The sequence below is a fragment of the Budorcas taxicolor genome, chromosome 8 (assembly GCF_023091745.1).
Source record: "Budorcas taxicolor isolate Tak-1 chromosome 8, Takin1.1, whole genome shotgun sequence".
Taxonomy (NCBI): Eukaryota; Metazoa; Chordata; class Mammalia; order Artiodactyla; family Bovidae; genus Budorcas; species Budorcas taxicolor.
The window spans coordinates 91,364,004-91,384,221 of record NC_068917.1 but is presented as its reverse complement, the minus strand read 5'-3'; the positions used below and the strand labels follow the sequence as shown (position 1 = coordinate 91,384,221).

The 20,218-nt window shown below is 54.4% G+C and overlaps 1 protein-coding gene across 1 annotated transcript in view; it reads right to left on the bottom strand.

The window, feature by feature from the left end:
- SEMA4D (semaphorin 4D) overlaps nucleotides 1-20,218 on the bottom strand; it is a 127,591-nt gene that overhangs the window by 11,027 nt on the left and 96,346 nt on the right. The window contains exons 7-16 of the mRNA XM_052645372.1: nucleotides 19,307-19,400; nucleotides 18,561-18,674; nucleotides 17,448-17,599; nucleotides 16,032-16,207; nucleotides 15,765-15,921; nucleotides 14,587-14,809; nucleotides 13,411-13,526; nucleotides 7,072-7,244; nucleotides 6,942-6,985; nucleotides 3,259-3,468 (exon numbers count right to left, since the gene is read on the bottom strand). Coding sequence (XP_052501332.1) covers nucleotides 3,259-3,468; nucleotides 6,942-6,985; nucleotides 7,072-7,244; nucleotides 13,411-13,526; nucleotides 14,587-14,809; nucleotides 15,765-15,921; nucleotides 16,032-16,207; nucleotides 17,448-17,599; nucleotides 18,561-18,674; nucleotides 19,307-19,400 — 1,459 coding nt within the window. The remainder of the gene's footprint in view (nucleotides 1-3,258; nucleotides 3,469-6,941; nucleotides 6,986-7,071; nucleotides 7,245-13,410; nucleotides 13,527-14,586; nucleotides 14,810-15,764; nucleotides 15,922-16,031; nucleotides 16,208-17,447; nucleotides 17,600-18,560; nucleotides 18,675-19,306; nucleotides 19,401-20,218) is intronic.

Below are 20,218 nucleotides of genomic sequence, written 5' to 3'. Positions count from 1 at the left end.
ACTGGATGGTCAGGTGCCCCCGTAGGGGTGCTGTTCTGGTCTCTGAGCACCCAGAGGCTCTGAGTACGCACCAAGGACGCTCACTCCGGATTCCCCTGAGTGGCTCAGAGTCTGCATGTGTGTGTGCGCTGTCACTCAGGCCTGTCTTTGGGACTCTTTGGGACGCTAGGGACTGTAGCCCGCCAGTCTCCTCGGTCTATGGGGATTCTCCAGGCAAGAATACTGGAGTGGGTGGCCATGCCCTCCTCCAGAGGATCTTCCTGACCCAGGGATCAAATCCATTGTCTCCTGCATTAGCAGGCGGATTGTTTACCACCGAGTCACCCGGGAAGCTCTCCAGAGTCCGCGAGAATCCCATGGACAGAGAAGTCTGGCGGGCTACAGTCCACGGGGAGGCAAAGAGTCGGACAACTGAGCAACTGAACGACAGCAAAACTTTCTGTGTGTATATACGTGCGTGTGCGAGCACGTGATTTGCACAGACATGCAAATGGACACATCACCAATCGCTGTGATCTGCACAAGCTTGCCTCGTTTGACTGTGCTTTGCTATATCACACTTTGCAGAGATTATGTTTTTTACAAATCAAAAATGTGAGGCAACCTTGCATTGAGCAAGTTGATTGGTGCCATTTTTTCCAACAGCATTTACTCACTTTCTGTCTGTGTATCACACTTTGGTAATTCTCACTTCACTTTAAACTTTTTCATTATCATTAATATAATAATTGTATGGTGACTATGACTGGGAATCTTTGATGTAAGTGCCTCAGCTTGCTGAAGGCTCAGATGACCATTAGCATTTTTAAATTAAGGTACATAATGCTTATTCCATTCTTTTTTCTTCTAATTGCACTTTGCTTTACTGTGTGTGTGTTGTTTTTTTTACTTTACAATATTGTATTGGTTTTGCCATAGACTATAGTATAGTGTAAATGTAACTTTTAAATGTACTGGAAAAGGAAAAAAATCCATGCAACTCACTTTATTACAATAGTTGCTTTATTGCAATGGGTCTGAATCTGAACTTGCCACACCTCTGAGATGTCCCATATCTTAATGTGTATTTACAGGCAAATGAAATGTGCTCACACGCACATAGTGGCAGATCTCTTTGCTTATCTGTTCTAATTTTGCCACAAGAGCATGGATTTTTTCAGAAAAGCAGAACACGACTACATGCCTTCGTGATTTCTCCAGCTCAGAACCCCTTTTCTCCATTTATCGGTATTTTCCTAACTCCTAACTTTCAAACAGAAGACAGCCAGCAGGTAGGAGAACCACCCCCAAACCCAGAATTCATCTTCCCCATACTCAAGCCTCAAGGCCTTTGAATAGAAGCATGGCCACAAGGCACAGTTGTGCAGAGTGCTCTGCACCAAATAGAAACACATACGCATACACGGGTGTCTGCATACATGTTCATGAAAGAACACATACAGGCACACGTGTGCACACAGAGATATGTCAGTACACAAAGCACACACACGTACCTATATGCACATCATATATCAACATACAGACACCCAAGCACACACATATTCCACCAGCATAGTCTGGAGAGCCAGAGAAGACAGTGAGCAGAGAAGCCCCTCACAGCCCCTCAGCTGTAAGGCTGTGCCCACTGTGAGACGCTGACCTGGCCTAGGCTGGGCCAGCGCTCCAGCCACCGTGAGACGGTTTGGTAAGCCCAGCTCCGCAGTGACACCCAGGCCAAGGCCAGGTGGGAGCAGCCTGGATAGGGAGGTGCCCGCAGGTGGAGGCAGGAGCTGACACCTGTGCAGAGCCTGCACCGGCTGCTTGAGCTCCGGTGCCTGCCACCACTTGGGGGAGGAGCTGTCCAGGGCTGCTGCCATTTTAAACACCGTGCGCTTGAACACCCGCACTATACAGGGAACCAGAGTGGGCTTGTGGGCTAGATTTAGGAGAAAAGGGCAACACCCGCCTAGATCTGGATGTATCATGGGAGGTACCCAACCCAGCCACCTGCAGCAGGAAAAGCCTGGGGACAGGGCCCAAGCACGGCCTCAGACAGAGGAGAAGCGCTCTCGTCCACTCTGCCCCTCACCAGCGGGTCACCCTCGGGAAAGGGAGGCCCCCGAGTGGAGACAGAGCAGAACTGCTCCATCGAGGGGTGGGCCCTCACAGGCCGTCTGAGGGGATCCCGAGGCCTGTGTCTGTCAGCAGGGAGCCTGGAGACACCAGCACCAAGTGTCCCCACCTTCCCACCGCCGAGGAGGTTCCCCAGCGTGGCTGTGGAGGATGCTGCCACCGCAGGCCGGGCCAGGGAGGGCTGAAGCAGTTCCCCAGCGCCTGCCCGAGGAGTCAGGGCTGAGAGCAGCACCCAGGAGACCTGGGGGCCACACGGACCCATCCCTCGCAGGTCTGTTTGCAAACATCTCTTTCATGGATAACTTCCCTGTCTACCGCCTAGGGCCCACACAGAGCCCCCAGCGGCTACAAGTGCAGGGTCACAGAGGACATGGCTGCTTGAAGGCTCGTGAGCCAACCACAGGGAAGTGGGCAGCAGCTTAACACTTCCCACAGCTTGCTTAAATTCTCCAAACAGTGAAAAAGAGAAAAAAAGAGATTTGCTTTTCCTCCTAAGTTTATTCTTGAGCAGGCCTGGAGTACACTGTGTGTTTTCTCTGTAGCTACTAATGAGTTAGAAGATGGCAGCAGGGAGACCTGGCCACCAAGCACTGCCCAGAGCCCCCATGGGACACACTCGGCACGGAGGCATGGCTGACGCCCCATCTCGGTGTTGTCCAGCACTCAGCCAACACTGCCTATGGCTGAGGGCACACTAGACTTGACACCTTTTCTGCGTTTAAACATCTCGAAGCAAACTGTTAAAACAATTCCCATTCTGGAGGCTCTAAAGTTCATTTTTTAAATCTCTAGATGGCATATCTATTAAGCCCAAACTGTTAGCCAACACAGAAGTAACCTTATATACCAGTAACCGGCAAGCTGCAGCTCGAGTTTGTAAATAAATCTGGGTGCGTGGCCATGCCCACCCATCGGCAGCTTTCAGGTTACAAAAGAAGAGCCGAGTAGCCGCAACCGAAACCATGGCCTGCGAAGCCCGAGAGTTTGGCCCTTCACGGAAAACGCTGGTTGAGCCCTACTGTCCACAGGAACAGATCCGGGGTCACAGTTAAGTACTGCTGGAGATTACCAGAGGGGTGCAGTAAGGAAGGCAGTGCTCCTGGAGGAAGTCCCCCCCATCCCCACCTGGACAGGTGCCCCGCTCACCTGTGGCCTGGCAGAAGAGATGGAAGGTCCCCAGAGCATGCACGTGCTGGGCCTGGTCGCTGAGGAAGGGCGGCAGCAAGGTGACCTGCAGGTGGCTGTCAGGCCCTGGGCCCGAGGCCGGCCAGGGGCTTCGGGGAGAGGAAGATGAGTCGGGGCCCAGACAGGACAGGGAAGAGGACCCCGGAGGAGGGAAGGGCAGAGGAGATGAGGCTGCGAGACAGAGGACAGAAAAGAGAGAGGGCTCTGAGGAGAAATCATCAGGAGTACGCTGCATGCCAGGGAAGGAGAATGAAGCATAGGAGAGAAAAGGGGCCCAGGCCACGCGGGGAGGCGGCCGAGGAGCCGCAGAGAACCATGTGCCCGCACCGAGGGTATAAGCTTCTGTTTATTTGGTTACTTTCCAAATGTATACAATTCAAAGTAGAAAAATAAAAACAAAGTAAATCTTATAAAACACAAATGTTTACACCAGAACGGTCAAATCCTATCATGCTGGAAGATGACATCGGCCACACAGGCACACACGCTCAGAGTTTATTGCTCTTTGCCACGGAAAGAAAGCCTCCTCTTGTGGGCGTCTGGAAAGCAGGAGGTGGAGTGTGACGTCGGTGATGGGAGGACTGTGCGGCCCACTTGCACCTTGACAGATGGCGCCAGGCTTGGCAGGTCTGCGGCAGCAGCATGTAGGGGCTGGGGGGCTGTGGTCACTGGCCTGGCTGCCCCCCTGGCCACCCAGCTCTTTTCCAGTTGTGGACAGCTCAGTTAGGCCAAACAGAGAGTCTGGGCAGGCAGAGAGCATGAGATGGAAGCAAAATGGAAATGGAGATGTTGAGATGACCAAAACATCTTGGAGAACATTCTGCCTGAACAAGAGGTTTCTACCAGTGGCCACGGGCATTAGATTGTAACACGCTTGTCCCCTCAGCTCTGGGCTAGCCCAGCTCCATCCATAGCACCCTGAGGCCCGTCCCTCCCTCCAAACTCTGCCCAGTGTCGTGGAATGGTCCCCCATAGCCTTCTCCTTGAAAGAGTTAAGACAAGAGTAAAAAGGTACAGAAAGAAAAACCTCTAAAAACGATGCTTCCCTCAAGAAACAAAATTTTAAGAATAATTAAAAAAAGAAGTGTGATCAAGAGATGATTTTGTCTACATTTCTAACAGCGGAAAAGAATGCATTTAGCAAAAGTAAGTTTATCCCTGAGAATCATAAGCAACAACATAAGCCATACCTTTATCCTAATATACAACAAAATTCAGAAGATGTACATCTTCCAAATATTAAAACATCTGCTTTAGTAATTAAAAAAATAAAATGACCCAACACGCCAACATAATTAAAGCAAAATCCTAAAAAGTAATGACGTGGAAGGAAAGGTCCGTGCCAACCTGGACAACAGGTGATAAGTTACCAATCTGATAAACTAAAATGTCATTTCCAATCTGGAATTAAATCATCTTTCAGTGGCTGCTACGAGGAGGGGACGTTCAGGGCCCTTCTTCTCAGACCAGTGGCAGTCTGGCCATCTTTCCGCCGCAGAGCGGCCATGGGTGAGCCTGCGGGCAACGACTCCACAAACACGCCACCGACCAGGGAGGCCAGACGCGATGCTCGCGGTTTTCCAAAAGGACAAAGAGAAACCAAGTCACAAGCGCGACCCAAGAGAAAAGACACAGAAGGCTGAGATTTGCTGACGACGGCTACCTACGCAGCACTGGACGGGGCACTGAACTGGCAACACAAAGGCCCTGCGGGCGGCCGGAGCCTCAGTCCCCGTCCGCATCCGAGTCGGCGAACTTCAGCTCACACTTGACGTCGAACGGCCGGTCCCTGACCGGGAGCTCGTCGATCTTCTGCGAGTCCTCCCGGTCAGTGGGCAGCCGGCTGGCCATCGTGTCCTGCTCTGTCTCGTAGCCGGTGTCCAGGGCTGGCTTCGGCTGTCCCCCATTCTGCTGGGAGAAGCTGCCCGGCTCCACCAGCGTCTCCTTCACACTCGGCTCAAAGTCTGAGAAGTCCGACGTGGGCTTCTTCTTCCCGAGGAGCATGGCCGAGCGGAATTTCAAGCACTGTCCGGGCAGGTAGCCCTTATAGCAGTTGTAGGAGACGAGGCAGAGGAAGAGGGCGAAGAAGAAGAGGAAGAGAAACATGAGGAGGCGGTTGTCACTGGACTTGAGATACAGTGTCTTCTCCGAGTGGACTTGCGGGACCGTGTTGATGACGATCTTTGGTTCGCAGGACGTACTGGTGGGTGCCACGGGGCTGGACGGTGGGGGGACAGCACCCGGCGTGGTGAGCCGCACGGCTGGGGTCTGGGGAAACGAGACTGGGGTGGGCCCCACTGACACTCTGGGGGTGATCCGACTGCCCTCTGTCCGTGCGGCCGGCGAGGTAGAGGCCACTGTGGTTCGTGGGACCGTCTTGACCTCCAGGACATGCTTGGCCACCACCTGCGAGATCGTCTTGTTCTTGACCCTCTCCTCTGACAGGCACTGATACACCCCGCTGTCTCCTTCTGACAGGTTGAAGATGAGCAGGTTCTTTCTGCCTACCAAGCTGTACTTGGGGCTTTCGGCCTTGAGCACGCCGTTCTGGAACTTCCATACCACCCGGGCCAGGTTGGACTTTTGGGAACATTTGAGTTCTGCTGTGCCGCCGTGCTTGAAAAAATGCTGCAGGTAACTTTCTTTAATTTTATCTGGAACATTAAAATAAATGTGCACAGCATCAACAACCCCGCTCAATACTTCTCTCAAAAATAGGTCAGCACGTACAAGAGGACACAAGAATTTCACCCAGTGGAGCAACATGGAATCTTCCAGAACAGCTAAGGAGATAAAGACATGCGTGACCAAAAAGCAAAGATGAGCTCCCAGTGGCAGCCCCGGGGGATGGGGAGAACTCCCAGGCCAGGGAGGCTGCAGAGCAGCCAGCTGTGCCTTCTGGTGGCGGCGCCAGGTCAAACGTATCAAACTTCTGCTAGCAGCTCGGTGGGCCTTGCCCCCTCCTCCTAAACCTGTCTTAACTGATGACATCTGTCAGATTAGGGGTGGGAGCCCAGGGCACACCTGCCTTCAGCTGGGACATGCCTGACCTCCTGGCAGGGGTGGGATGACCTAAGGGGAATGGGAACTAATCTCTCCTGAGCACCTCCCTCCGGCTCACAAGTGGTGTGTATGCGTGTGTGCTCAGTTGCCCAGTTGTGCCCGACTCTCTGTGACGCCCAGGCTCCTCTGCCAGGCTAATCTGTCCATGGGATTCTCAGGCAAGAATACTGGAGTGGGTTGCCATGCCCTCCTCCAGAGGATCTTCCCAACTCGGGGATCAAACCCATGTCTCCTGCATCTCCTGCATTGCAGGTGGATTCTTTATCCACTGAGCCACCTGGGAAGCCCCACAAGAGATGTAGCCCCAAGCTAAGCGGCACAAAGAGGCTTATCAAGAGTGGACGTCACGGTTTGGGATGAGAGTGCCTTCCAGTAAATACACTCTGCATGGCTTCGGCATCCTGTTTTGCGATATAAGGGACAGAGAAACATCACGGGGGTCTGCCACGAGATACTCGACCTCTGTTCCGAGTAGAGAAAGAAAAACAAAACGCGCGAAATGCTACAACAGCAAAGCATCATGAAATGGTTAAGAGACCCGGCCACCCCTAAAGGGGAGGTGGCGGGGACGGGCAACTTACCAGGGCAAGTGGATGCGTCCCCATTCATTTCCTGAATCAGTCCCCTGCAAGACAATGGGGCACGGGTTACAGGGTGCACACGCATCAGGCCGTGGGGCTGGGCAGGGCGCCGGCATGCCACGCACGGTACCTGCTGGGGCCATCGGTCTGGTGCAGGGCGACACAGGCGGCCATGGCCGGGCTCCAGGCGCAGTAGGGGTCCCGGGCGAGCACGCAGTCCTCGCAGGTGCTGTGCTTCCCGCAGAAGGCCACAGGAGCCTGCACCACGCCTGAGTTGGAACCGGCATAGACAAACTTCCTGCCCTGTGGGTGTGAAACAGATGAGAGCGGTGGGCATGGGTGGGGGCAGCCTTCAAGGGCCAGGTGCTTCTCTAGCTCATGGGGAATGGTGACAAGGCAGCTCCCCAAGCTTCTGGAGAAGGAAGTGGTACAAGGCCACGTTAGATCCTGGACAGATCTGCATAGCGGCTTTGTGACATCATGGGCAGTGTGTGGTTTTGCAGGCTGGGGGGAGCCCACAGACTAACTCAGAGTACACTGGGCCTTGGTCCAAACCCCTCGTTCCCCGTCCGAGAGCCCACCCTCCTCTTACTTGCCAGCAGTGCTTCTCTGCACCTCCTCTGCCAGCTCCACGTACAGCAAGATGCGCTAGCCTGGCACTTCCGGCCGCCCTCCCAGCCTCACTAGGCCAGAGGCCACAGCCTCCAAAGCTCATCTCGTGTTCCGACATGTGAACCCCAGCACAGAGACGACACACATGTCAGCGTGTAAATCCAGTGAGGCCGAAGTGAACGTCGGAGGAGAACAGAGTTTTAATAAACAGAGTAAGACAAGAGAGGAGGCAGTCACTGCTCTCGCATCTACATTTACGAGAAATGAACACAGCTAGGGAACGGAGAGCCACGCTCAGAGTGTCTGTGTTAGTCGCTCGGTCGTGTCTGACTCTTCTGTGACCCATGGGCTGTAGCTCTCCAGGCTCCTCTGTCCATGGGATTCTCCAGGCAAGAATACTGGAGTGGGCAGCCATTCCCTTCTCCAGGAGGTCTTCCCGACCCAGGGATTGAACCTGGGTCTCCTGCAGTGCAGGCAGATTCTTTACCATCTGAGCCAGGGAGAGCCGCAGAGAGCACAGCAGCCTCCTCCGTGCTCCGCAGCACTGGGCCTGGGACATCTCCCTCTCAGGCCGATGGCCCCAGAGCCTGCAGCACAGAAGGAAAACTGGGCACAGAGGCCATCGGGCCAGGCTGATTTTTCTCACTGAGCTCAACTACAACAACGGCTGCCCTTCGGCATCCACCTGAAGCCCACCAGGAGACTCAGGGCTGATGATTCAGAAGCTCAGCGTTTTCTCTCTCCTTTGCTGGTGAGTCGCTCTCACCTTGACATTCTAGAAAGGCCTTTGTTTAATGTCAAAAGATTGCCAAGTTTACACGACGCTTTGTATTTGAAACTCAGATGAGACACAGCCTCTGTCCTCGCAAACGCGTTTTCAAGTAACCTGTCTGGCTGGAGTGCCAAAGTCCCTGTGTGACCCCAGATCCCCTGGCCTGTGATACCTCGAAGGCCCAGGGGTAACAGACCCACTGTGTGTGAGCACAGCTGAGAGAGGGCAGTGCCCCTGCGACGGCATCACACCATGAAGACAAGTGACAGAGAGCCAGGCCCAATGCTGGCCTGTCCACATAGGCAGAGACCTGGGCACTGAGGCCAGGAGCACCCTGTATTCGTAAGAAGGAATCAGAACGACATCTCAGATCACAGTTGGGATCATATGACTCTGAGGAGAGGAAAAGTTTCCTGGGATGACTGGCCCAGTGGGCAACTTCAGCAGGAACCTATAGAAGGGCCCTGGCGAGGGTGTAGACACTCATGCAAAGTGGGGCAGGTGGCCTGGGTTGGGGAGGGGGGCAGCCTCCCAAGGGAATGTCCCAGGCTGGCTCCATCCCTCCGCCCTACAGCCCACTCAGCCTTGCTCCCCAACAGGGCAGGGCTGAGCCCCCATGACTGCGCCTGACCCATCCCAGTGAATGTGGAACAGTTAAGTGGCCTGAGACCTCATGGCAGTGACTACAGCAGGCAAGGCCCCTGGGTGGACAACAAAGTCAGTGGGCAAGAGGGAACTGGGTGTCTGTTTAGCCTCAGCATTAGGCGCTCAGTCATGTCTGATTCTTTGCGACCCTATGGACAGTAGCCCACCAGACTCCTTTGTTCATGGAATCCTCCAGGCAAGGATACTGCCATTCCCTTCTCCAGGGGATCTTCCTGACCTAGGGATCAAACCCAGGTCTCCTGCATTGAGGGCGGATTCTTTACCATCTGAGCCACCAGGGAAGCCCACAGTTGCCCACAAATAAGCGTCAGCCACTGCAGGGGCTGAATGTGGCCCCCAAACTCTTCAACCCCTCCCCCCAGGAGCCAGGGCTTGGCTCGGCCCTCTGTGGTGGGTTGCTCCCACTGACAGAGTGTGGGGATAACACGGTGGTCCAGTGGCTAAAAGTACATACTCCCAACGCTCCTGGGTTTCAGCCTTGGTCAGGGAACTATATCCTGCATACTGCAATGAAGATCCCACAAGCTAAAAGTAAAACTGGACACAGCCAAAAAAAAAACAAACAAAAACCAAGAGGTCACACTGACTCCACCTTCCTGAGACAGAGGTCATCTCCCCAAAATGCTCAACCCCAATCCAAACATGAGAAACACCAGGTATGCCCAAAATGGAGGAGCATTCCATGAAACGCTGACCAGTGCTCTCCAAAAGTGTCAAGATCACCAAGATGAGGGCAGATGGGGAGCCATCCAGACCAGGGGCACTGAGGAAAGGTGCCAAGGCCACGTGTGGCCCTGGAGTCAGAAAGCAGGTTGTGAGAACGTGAGGATCAGGAGTGTGGAGGTGAGTTAGGGTGCTGCTGCCAGCAGACCTGCTCAGGTTCGACAGGAGTGCTAGGGCAGGGCTGCAGGACTGCTCCACCTCAGCTCTTGCGGGAAAGAAAACAAGCCGGCCAGGGACCACCGGCTCCTGCGAGCTGTGCTGAGTATGCACATGCTCAGGCCCCCACCCTCCGAGGGACTGTGCCCTCAGCTGCAGCACTGGGCTCTCATCTCTGCGTCCATGGGTGGGTGGTTGTGGGTGGATGCGGCCAGAGCTGGAGGGACTCCTGCCTTTGCTGCACAGATGGCATCTCACCACTACAGAATGTCCCCAGAAAAGCCACACTTAGCCTGGCCCCTGGACCCAGGGCACGCCTGCCACATACGCACCAGAGATGAGACCAGGCCTGTTCATGCAGCAGGGGAGAGACAACCCCAGTGTCTACCAGGGGATGAACAAAGCAAATGTGGGGTATGCACAGGATGGAATGCTACTCAGCCCCAAACAGGAAGGAGATCCTGTCAGCTGCTACAACACAAATGAAACTTTAGGACATGATGCTAAGGGAAACAGGCCCACCTCAAAAGGACGAATGTTGTTGGATTCCACTGACATGAGGTTCTTCTTAGAGTAGTCAAAGACACAGAGGTGGAATGCAGGGGGGTGGGTGCTAGGGGCTGGGGGAATGGGAGGAAGGGGACTTAGTGGTTAACAGGTATGGGGCTTTAGTGTTGGAAGACAAGAAGTTCTGGGCATGGATAGGGAGGAGGGTTTCATGTGAATGTGAATGTATTTAATGCTTCTAAGGTGTAATTTATGAAGTGCATTTACCACAATGCGCTTGTCATGAGAGGACAGGAGGGAGTGACAAGGAACTCCTCCCCCAGTGGAGGCTGTGTGCCGGGCCATCCTGCGCTCCCCCGGCCCTGCGGTGCCTGCTCATTAGCTTTCTGTAATGAGGACCCAGGAGAGCCTGCCGGTGGGGAGTGGGGAGGGAGGAACTGGTGTCTTTTCACCCCAAACAGCCGCTTCCTGCTGCCACGGCAGCATAGCCAGCATTCCAAAGCCACCCTGAGCCCACCAGCCCAGGAGGTGTGGGACTCCATGATTGCACGATGCATTTTCATCTGTTCTAGGCAAATGAGCCAGGCCCCAGCGCAGTGAGGGCTCCTGTGGGGAAAGGCAATTCCCTCCCCGGGGTGCCAGGCCCCCTCCCTGGCCACTTGACCATTCCTGACCGCAGGGAGTGAGCAAAGGACTGACCTGTGAGATGTTCCTGTGGGCGATCCTGCCCCCATCCTTCCTGTGGGATCAGTGACCTTGAAGACCTGGGTCAGGATGGCAGGGCCAGCTGGGTCCAGGAATGATGTCTCATGGAGCAGAGCTGAGCCCTGTTCTCAACACATGTCCACACTGGGGGCCCGGCCTTGGTTCTGATGAGTATTTGAGCATTTGGAGGCTTTAAGCATGCTTGGCTGAAGCACCTGAACCACATGGCAGAGCCCAGAAGGGCCCCTGGGTTTCCTTATTTCAAAACACTGTACAGGACGGCTTGGCGAAGGGTGGCCAAAAGCACCAGCTTGAGAGGCTCAGATCTAAGTCTGCGAGCCTAACTCCACCAGGCTATTCCGTCTTCCTTCCCTTTTAGAATTGGAGGGAGAAGACACACACTGCAGGGGGCCGAGAGGGGAGGGGACTCTGCAACAGGAGACTGAAAACCAGACGCAGCTCCTCAAGCCCATGATGAAGGGGAGAGGATGAAAGCCCACGTGCAGCATTTGCAAGGCAAGCCTGACCAAGACGTCGCCTTCTTTTATTTCTCACCTGCCTATCAGGGGCCCAGTCCTGCTGCCCACAGCTCCGGGGCTGAGGAAGGACTGAGCTTGGGCCCTACAAGCCACGTGTAGCTCCCACCAGGACCCAGGGCAGGGAGGATGTTCTGGGAGGCCAGAGGAACAACCTCTTTCCAGCATGAAGGGAGGAAAGCTCAGGAGTGCTGTGGGTCCACAGGGAAAATCTCAACAACAGGGCGATGCCATATGAAGCAGGGACAGGCCAGCCTGGTGCCCCTAAGCCAGGCTTTACAAATGGGGTACAGGTGGGAGAGGCTGAGTGATGGGGGACCCTGCAGCAGAAGGGAATGTGACGTGTGGCCAGGTGGCCAATTTCTGGTGCTGACCGGAGTCTATCAGCCCAGAGGGCACAGCATGGGGGGCGTCACAGGGCAGGGCCGGGACCCTCCCAGGGGCTGCCAAACTTCACTGCACAGAGGAAGAAACAGAGACTGGCCCGCCCAGGCTCACAGTCATGCGCCTGGAGCAGGATGTGGACGAGGCCACGTGAAGCCGGGCTGCGCTCTGCTCCTCACTGTCCACCCCAGCTGTAAGCCAGGAGGCACGTTTCCCAAAGGCCACTGGGATGCACAGCTGAGGACAGCCTGTGAACTGCAGGGCAGATCCAGCCCGCATGCTGCGTCCAGGCAGCCCACGTACTAAGAACAATTTTCACATATTCAAATGGTTGAAGAAGAATCAAAAGACTAACATTTTGTGACATATGAAAATTTCGGGCACGCACTTGTGGTCCAGTGGTTAAGAATCTGCCTGGCAATGCAGGGGATGCAGGTTCGATCCCTGGCCAGGGAACTCAGGTCCCACAAGCCATGGGGCAACTAAGCCCAAGTGTCCCCACTACCAATCCCGTGTGCTGCAACTGGAGTCTGTGTGCCATAACGAAAGATCATGCGTAACACAGCAAAGACCCTGCCTGCCACAACTCAGGCCTGGTGCAGCCAGATAATTGAGAATGCAAAAACAGAAAAGAAAGGAAAGGTGAACTGCAAAGCTTGGGGCCTGTACATAAGGCTTTGCTAGGGCCTAACAGGATTCACTTGCTTCCGGACTGTCCACGGCTGCTCTCGAGCTATAACGGCATGGCCCTCAAAGCCTTCAGCATTCACTCTCACCCTTAATGGAAGAACCGTGCTGCCCCTGGTGAGGAGACAGCACCCTGTCTAAGGGGGCTTTACAGACACAGCGTATCATCATTCAGAGCACTGTTTTCTGTGCAAATGAGGGAGCTGCATGGATGGCACCCAAGGATGAGGTCTCAACCTCACTAAGTTCCCACATGAGGACGTGTTTCCACGGCCCAAGGAGCCCCTGACAGCATCGTACATCAGTCCCAGCAACTCAGGGAGGTTCTACAACTTTTAGGACACAGTTTGCCTTCTCTAGTGGCTCAGATGGCAAAGAATCTGCCTGTAATGTGGTAGACTCAGGTTCAACCCCTGGGTCGGGCAGATCCCCTGGAGAAGGGCATGGCAACCCACTCTAGTGTTCTTGCCTGGAGAATCCCCATGGACAGAGGAGCTTGGTGGGCTACAGTCCATGGGATCGCAAAGAGTTGTACCCTACTGAGTGACTAACACTTTCACTTTCTTTGCCTTCCTTGTACCCCACAGCTCACGGAAGAACTTTCTGTAAGGGCCTGAAGCTAGGTTCATCTGGGCCAGATGGACGACAGGACCTGCCTGGCCCAGCCTGCCCTGTGGTCACTGAAATGTGGGGCCGCCCTGCCAGCCCCCCAGGGACTTACCTTCTTGGAAGACAGCAGTAGGCTCTGGATAGGCTCGAAGTCCTGGAAGAGCTGAGTCTCCTCAATGATATGGATGTCATTCTCGAGGCTGATGGCTTTGTGCAGGGCGCCCCGGTCTGCAAGGTCAAAGCTGCATGTCAGTCCCCAGGAGAAGGGGACGGTGCTGGCGCTGTTGGCCATAGCAGCAAATAGTCACCCTTCCGCCTCCCACTCCTTTCTCCAACAGGAGGCTTAGAAACAGATGATGTTTTTGCATTAGACCCACAAAGGGAAGAGTCACAGGCAAAATAAACAACTGGACACCCAGCTGGCATGGGTCATCTCCAGCTTTTTCTGAAAAAATAAACAGCTCTTTGTTAAGTCCAATACTCCCCATCAGAATGGTCAACACTGTGTCATCCAAAAAAATGTGACGTGGTTCTTAGGCACCACAGGCCTCTGGGGGTGCCAGCCCACCAGGAGCCCCAGGCAGGGGAAGCCAGCGGCTGGGCAGCACCCAGGACTGACCACAGAGCCTGCCCGCTGCTGCTGCCCCCTTGCCTGGTCCCCATCTCCATTCCAGGAAACTTGTGTTGGCGTCTGCGGGCCACTGGGAGAGGTGTGCCGCCTGCGGCAGGTCAGGACAGGTCTCGAGCCAGCTGCTCCCTCAGGGAGGCAGGACGTGCCTGTCTGCAGCTCACACCTCGCCGCCATGGCACCACCTGGCCTCCCTCTGCACCAGTCCAGACCCATCAGACCTGAATTTCTAGATCTGGGTCAGGACCTGCGTTTTTAACTGGTGCTCCAGGTATTCTGATGGTCACAGAGATCTGAAGCCACCCAGGTGTGGGGACTTCTCAGAAATCCTCCCACACACTAACAAATCCTCCCACCACTCGGGCACCTGGGTGAGATGCTGGCTCCGTGTGGCAGAGATTAGCTGGACTTTATTGTTGTTTGGTTGCTCAAGTCGTGTCTGACTCTTTGCAGTCCTATAAACTGTAGCCCACTAGGCTCCTCTGTCCATGGGAGTCTCCTGACAAGAATGCTGGAGCGGGTTGCCCTTCCCTTCTCCAAGGGATCTTCCTGACCCAGGCATCGAACCTGTGTCTCTCGCGTTGGCAGGTGGATTTTCTAGCACTGAGCCACCAAGCCAGCCCTGGTTGGACGTACCCATGTTCTTACCCAGGGACCCACCTGTGCTGACAAACATGACGTCGTGGATGGTCCCGTCCAGGGCCCGGGCCCTGTCCACCACAATCTGCGTGTAGTTCACGTCGCCTTTGATCAGCCGGGGCCTACTGTCTATCGGGGTCACGGAGTCGTCCATCAGAGGGTGGTCTTTGACGAACTGCAGGGTCTTGTCTGGCAGGTTGAGCGAGCTAGAAAAGTTGGCCGCCCGTGCCTCCCGGTTGATGCACTGCAGGAAACAGATCAGCCATTACCGCGGGCACTCGGGCACGCAGCACGCGCTCACACAAGAGCCGAGGCTTCCCCGAGGTGCAGAACTTGGGGGTACACTGTGGATTTCTTGCCAAGACGGAAACACTGAGCTGACTTTTCCCCAGGAATCTAAAGACACAGTTATAAAGGAGGTAGGAAATGCAACTGTCTTTTTCTCTACTGGACACTATGGTGTCTCATGATACGTAGTCAGTGAAGTCATTTTCATCAACTCATGAATGAAAAAAATTGTGTCAGATGTCTGAAACTGAAAACCACACATTTCTCTTTTGATAGCTCTCCCAGAAGAGAAGCCTGGAAAAATGGCTAAAAACAGTTCAGTTATAAATATAAATAGCATAAAGGTCGAGAGCATGAAGGTTCTTTTTTCTGTCCTAGCTTCTAATGTGTTTACACCAAAATTCATGACCACAGGTGAACGCCTTTTGTTTAATGACATGCAGGAAAAGAACTGACCCGTCAGCAAAGGTGCACCCACAGAAGGGGACGGTCCTGGGAGGGAGCTCTAAGCCTCAGGCCACTCTCCCAGATCACGGTCCCACCCGTGGACCATGTACACAGCCCGGCTCACCAGGCCCATCATACATGAATGCCGCCACATCAGCCTAGATACCCACACCGATTTCTCCATAAAATTTACTACTCTTAGGGCATGTGACTCATATTAACGAATGGTGCTCATCTCTCTGCCAAGAAATCATGTTTCTCTGCCAGACACAGAAAACGAAACAGATCTAATTCTATTGTGCAATGTTAATCACACAAAACATCCGGTGCCAGCCAGAACACCTTCTCGTTTGGGCAGTTTACAGCAACGGCTGTGACACAGCACGCTGATGAGAAGGACCCAGGAAGCAGAGAGAGTGCCCCCGGCCCTCCCCACTCCCAGGGGGAAGCCCGCGCCCACTCACCGCCCCGGGCCGCGGCGTGGGCACAGCCCCGTTGTAGCGCACCCACTTGGTGTGGGACTGCTCCACCGTGGCACTCTGCATGTACTTCCCACGGGAGAAGACTGCCTCGGCCGTGGACAGGTTGTAGGCGCACACGGCCGACAGCCCCACGTTGTTCCTGGGGAGGAGGGGGTGATACGACTGCCCTGAGGCGAGGGGCAGGGTGCGGGTCGGGGGGAAGGAGAATGAGGTGAAAACACCCCACCCCCGCCCGCCTGGAGCACTCACAGCTGCGGGGTGAAGACCCCGTAGAACACGGGTTCCTTCAGGTCCGGAGACCTGAGGACGAAGACATCCCGCAGCACGTTGAAGACGAGGTTGCTGTCTGGCCGGGAGCAGATGAGCCTGGCCTTCAGGAAGGAGGTCCACTTCTTCTGTAAGGTCCTCAGGCCCCCCTGGTCCCCCTAGAACCCCAAAGACGTGTGCAGTGAGAGGAGGGGAAGCTCCCCCCAAACAAGAGCCAGTGATGAGGGATGTACTCCAGCCCTGAGCAGCTCTGCCTCAGTGAAAGGAAGCTGAGGCCAAAAAGGAAAGCCGGCTGCAGACCACCAGTGACTCCAGCAACCCCTTCCGTGCCAGCTCAGGTCATGGATTAAAGCACAAAACCCAACCCACAACAACACCTCAACGAGCAGTCACCCAACGGCAGACAGAACAACTGTTGGATTCTGCCCGCCCTCGGCGTCACGAAGCAGACGCCCCGCTGTCCTCCTGCACGGTCACTGCTTTAGCCCTTTGGCTCACATGCACCTCCAGACTCAAGACCCATCTGTGAGTGACCGGCAGAGCCAGGGGCTGGTGGACACACAGGCTCCCCAGTCTGTCTCTGGCCAGTATGCGTAGACGAGGTCTCCCCTGAAAGGCATTCCTCAAGGAGATCAGATTTTCACTTCCTTCCAGCTCTCGAGCTATCTGCTGAGATGCTCTGGACCTGTCAGGTTCCCCAAAGCACTTTTTAGTGAACAAGCAACAGTCATGGAACACTCCTAACATGACTGGGTCTGGACAGAAGTACTGAAACTGTGACAACCGGACACAGAAGATCATGAAACTGAAGTGTCCATACTCATTCTGGACACAGTGAAAACGCACTCCCCAACCTTTATGTCGGAATGGAAAAACCCCTAATTACAACGTGAAAGTGAAAGTGTTAGTTGCTCAGTCACATCCAACTCTTTGTGATCCAAGGGACTGTAGCCTGTCAGACACCTCTGTCTGTGGAATTCTCCAGGCAAGAATCCTGGAGTGGCTGCCATTCCCTTCTCCAGGGGATCTTCCCGACCCAGGGACTGAACCTGGGTCTCCCGCACTGCAGGCGGATTCTCTACCGTCTGAGCCACCAGTGGTAGATTCTGGTTAATACACTGCAGGAAAACTAACTTCCTATAAACTGGGAGAGATTTAAGGAATGTGTTAAGAACAGAGCCCTGAGGACAGAAAGCCAGTCACTGTCACACACAGGCCGGTGCTCCTGTGGTCCCCAAGGCGACCTGTAGGGAGGACAAAGCCGAGCCCATCCATACCGCTATCTGTGGTGTGGATGAATAAGCGGTAGGGGACAGGCATCTCAGAGGAAGTGTGGAGCCCAGGTGATGTGCGCTCCCCAAGTGCAGGGACCAAAGAGAAAAGCAGGGGTGGGCTCACCTTGCAGACCCTCGCTATCCGGGGGATCATCAGCTTGAAGACAAACTCGTACTCCACAGACACCTCCGTGAAGAAGAAGTACACCCTGTCGTCCCCGAGGTCCTCACCCTCCGGGATCTCTCGCACCACGTCAGCAAACACGAAGCTGGGCTCTGCAGGGACAGACGCTCTGATTAGCCCCGTGCACACTGAGGGCCCGGGCACCCCCCACACAGACTCCAGGGCCTAGGGATGATGATGGGGCCCATCTAGCCCTCCTCAGGCTAAGGAGATGCCGGAGGTGGGGGTTCTGACATACAGCCTCCCAGTCCAGCCCTAGAACTGAGGGCTGGATCTCTAAACTGGCAGGCAGCCTGGAGGCAACAGGGAGCCAGACCCCACCATCCCTAGAGACTCACTGGGAAATATGCATTCGCTGGTTTAAACAGCCCATCCCTAAAAGAGATAAACTCCTGACCACCAGATCCGGGTGCCCCAAGGCTCTGGCAGGCTGGCCAGTGCCCAGGAGAAAAGTCTGCTGTGAGTAGCTGTGAGCCATCTGATTGTGAATCCAATGTGGACATGTGACTTCCAGAGATAACGGTATAATGTCACGTGCTGATCTAACGAGCCCAAGTCGTCAATCTGAGCCTCCCATATCCATTTTCAAGGAGGGGTAAAGGCAAGGTTAAACCAGCTCACAGTGGCACTAGTAGTAAAGAACCCGCCTACCAATGCAGGAGACGTAAGAGATGCGGGTTTGATCTCCTGGGTCGGGAAGATCTCCTGGAGGAGGGCATGGCAATCTACTCCCGTGTTCTGGCCTGGAGAATCCTATGGACAGAGGAGCCTGGCGGGCTATAGTCCATGGGGTTGAAAAGAGCCAGATGTGACTTAGCACACAACCCGCTTACTTAGCAGAGAAGAAAACAAGCCCCCAGATGTGGCAATGGAGCTCCAAGTGGTTCCAGAAGAACCCCCACCTCACTGGGCCTGACGTGGACCCCACAACACAGAAAGGTGAGCCGCAGACACCCTCCCATGAGGCAGAGGGCGAACCAGAGCGGGGGCTCTGGTGGAGAGGGCGCCACACCAAGCACAAACACACCTTCCACCTTGCGGCCCGCTTCTTACCATTAAGCCAAGGAATTGCATACTCTGTCCTCAGAGGACTGTGGGTAGAATTTCGGGAGATGATAGGTTCACTTCCCAAAAAGTTGTATGACGTCCCGGAATAAAGCTCTCCATCTTCAGTGACCCAGGAGGAAAGAGGAAAAGGGATCAACACTAGTGTTGGTGACACACCGATGCCCCAGCACCACTTCTCCTTCCAAACTGACACAGGCCCACCCAGGAAACAGACATGCTGCAGCCCTGCTTCTGGGTGATGTTTCTGTCTCCTGAGTCTTCTGCTTTATTTCGGGATGTGGGGGATTTTGTGCTCCATGCTAAGCTGTTTGGGGCAGCAAGCAACGCAAGCAATCCCTGCATCCCGTAAAATGACAAACACAACCGTGGGTGCCCAGGGGGCTCCTGGCCTGCTTGCCTTGGGTGTGCGAGAGCATTTCAAGGCAGGCCACAGCTCAGTCACAAACATCCCTTGAACAAAAGCATTCCCTCAACCTGACCAACTCATCCAGGTGATTCGCACAGGCGACAGATACAAAATAATCTGTCCCCAAATCTAGCTTGAAGACTGCAGGTGGCCATTTATCCTACTGAACAACGAATCCAAGAGCTCTATAGAGAGACTCCTGGACCTCCTGTGCGGATGGTGAATATGGGCACCAAGCAGAGGGGGTCACTGCCGAGGAGGAGGAACGGGGCTGCCTGGGTCCAGTGGGGCCAAGCCAGGAACGGACACCAAGAGCAGGACTCACCGACCATGACTGACGTGTAGCTCTGTGCTGGGTCAAAGGGACACCTTCCTTTGCCATCTTCATTCTTCCCCAGAAATTTAAAGGATGTTAAGTTCTATAATTGAGCAGAAAGGAAGAGTATCATAAAATGTCTGAAGTCCTGCAGTCATCCTGATCATGCTTCTTTGTTGGACCACTGAATTTTCAGACTTGCTCTTCTGGGGAGATGGAGGGGACAGCACATATGCTGTTACCAGCTGTCCCAGGTCTAGAGGCCAGCACCTTGGCAGCTTCTATCACCCTGGCACCCTCTGACACCCTCGAGAGCACCTCGAGGTCCTGGAGCCTCAGTTGACTCCCCTGTAAGACCGAGACGGTCAATGCTGATGTCTCTAGGGTCGCAAAACAGCCAGGGCAAACCAAACACAGGGTGTGCTCTGGAAGGAACTGGAAGGCCACACGCAGACTTTTAACATCAGTAAAGATGCCTTCAAAGCAGCAGGGGAGCAGGCTATCCAATGAACAGATAACAGAAAAAAGGAGCAGAACCTCCACCACATCCCACCCACTGAGACACACTCCAGATGGATTGGTGACTACAGTGTTAAAGATGGAACCAAGCTGCACTAATGAAGTATGGGTGGGCATTTCAGTCTTGGGACCATCTCTCTGCACCTGGCGAGAGAGCTCAGAGCCAAGAAAGGGGGAAAATAGACAGGTCCAGCACAGAGAGGACTGAATGGTGTCTGTCCACTGAAAGAATGACACAGATCAACAGTGACAAAGTGGGGGACATGAGAGCAAAATGACAGACAAGGCATGTCCATCCCTGAATATGTGAGAAGTTAGTACAGATGAGTAAGAAAGCATCTCAGGAGGAAAACGGTCAAAACGTAGCAAGCTGGAGAAGAAAAAACCCAACGGCAGTGCAGA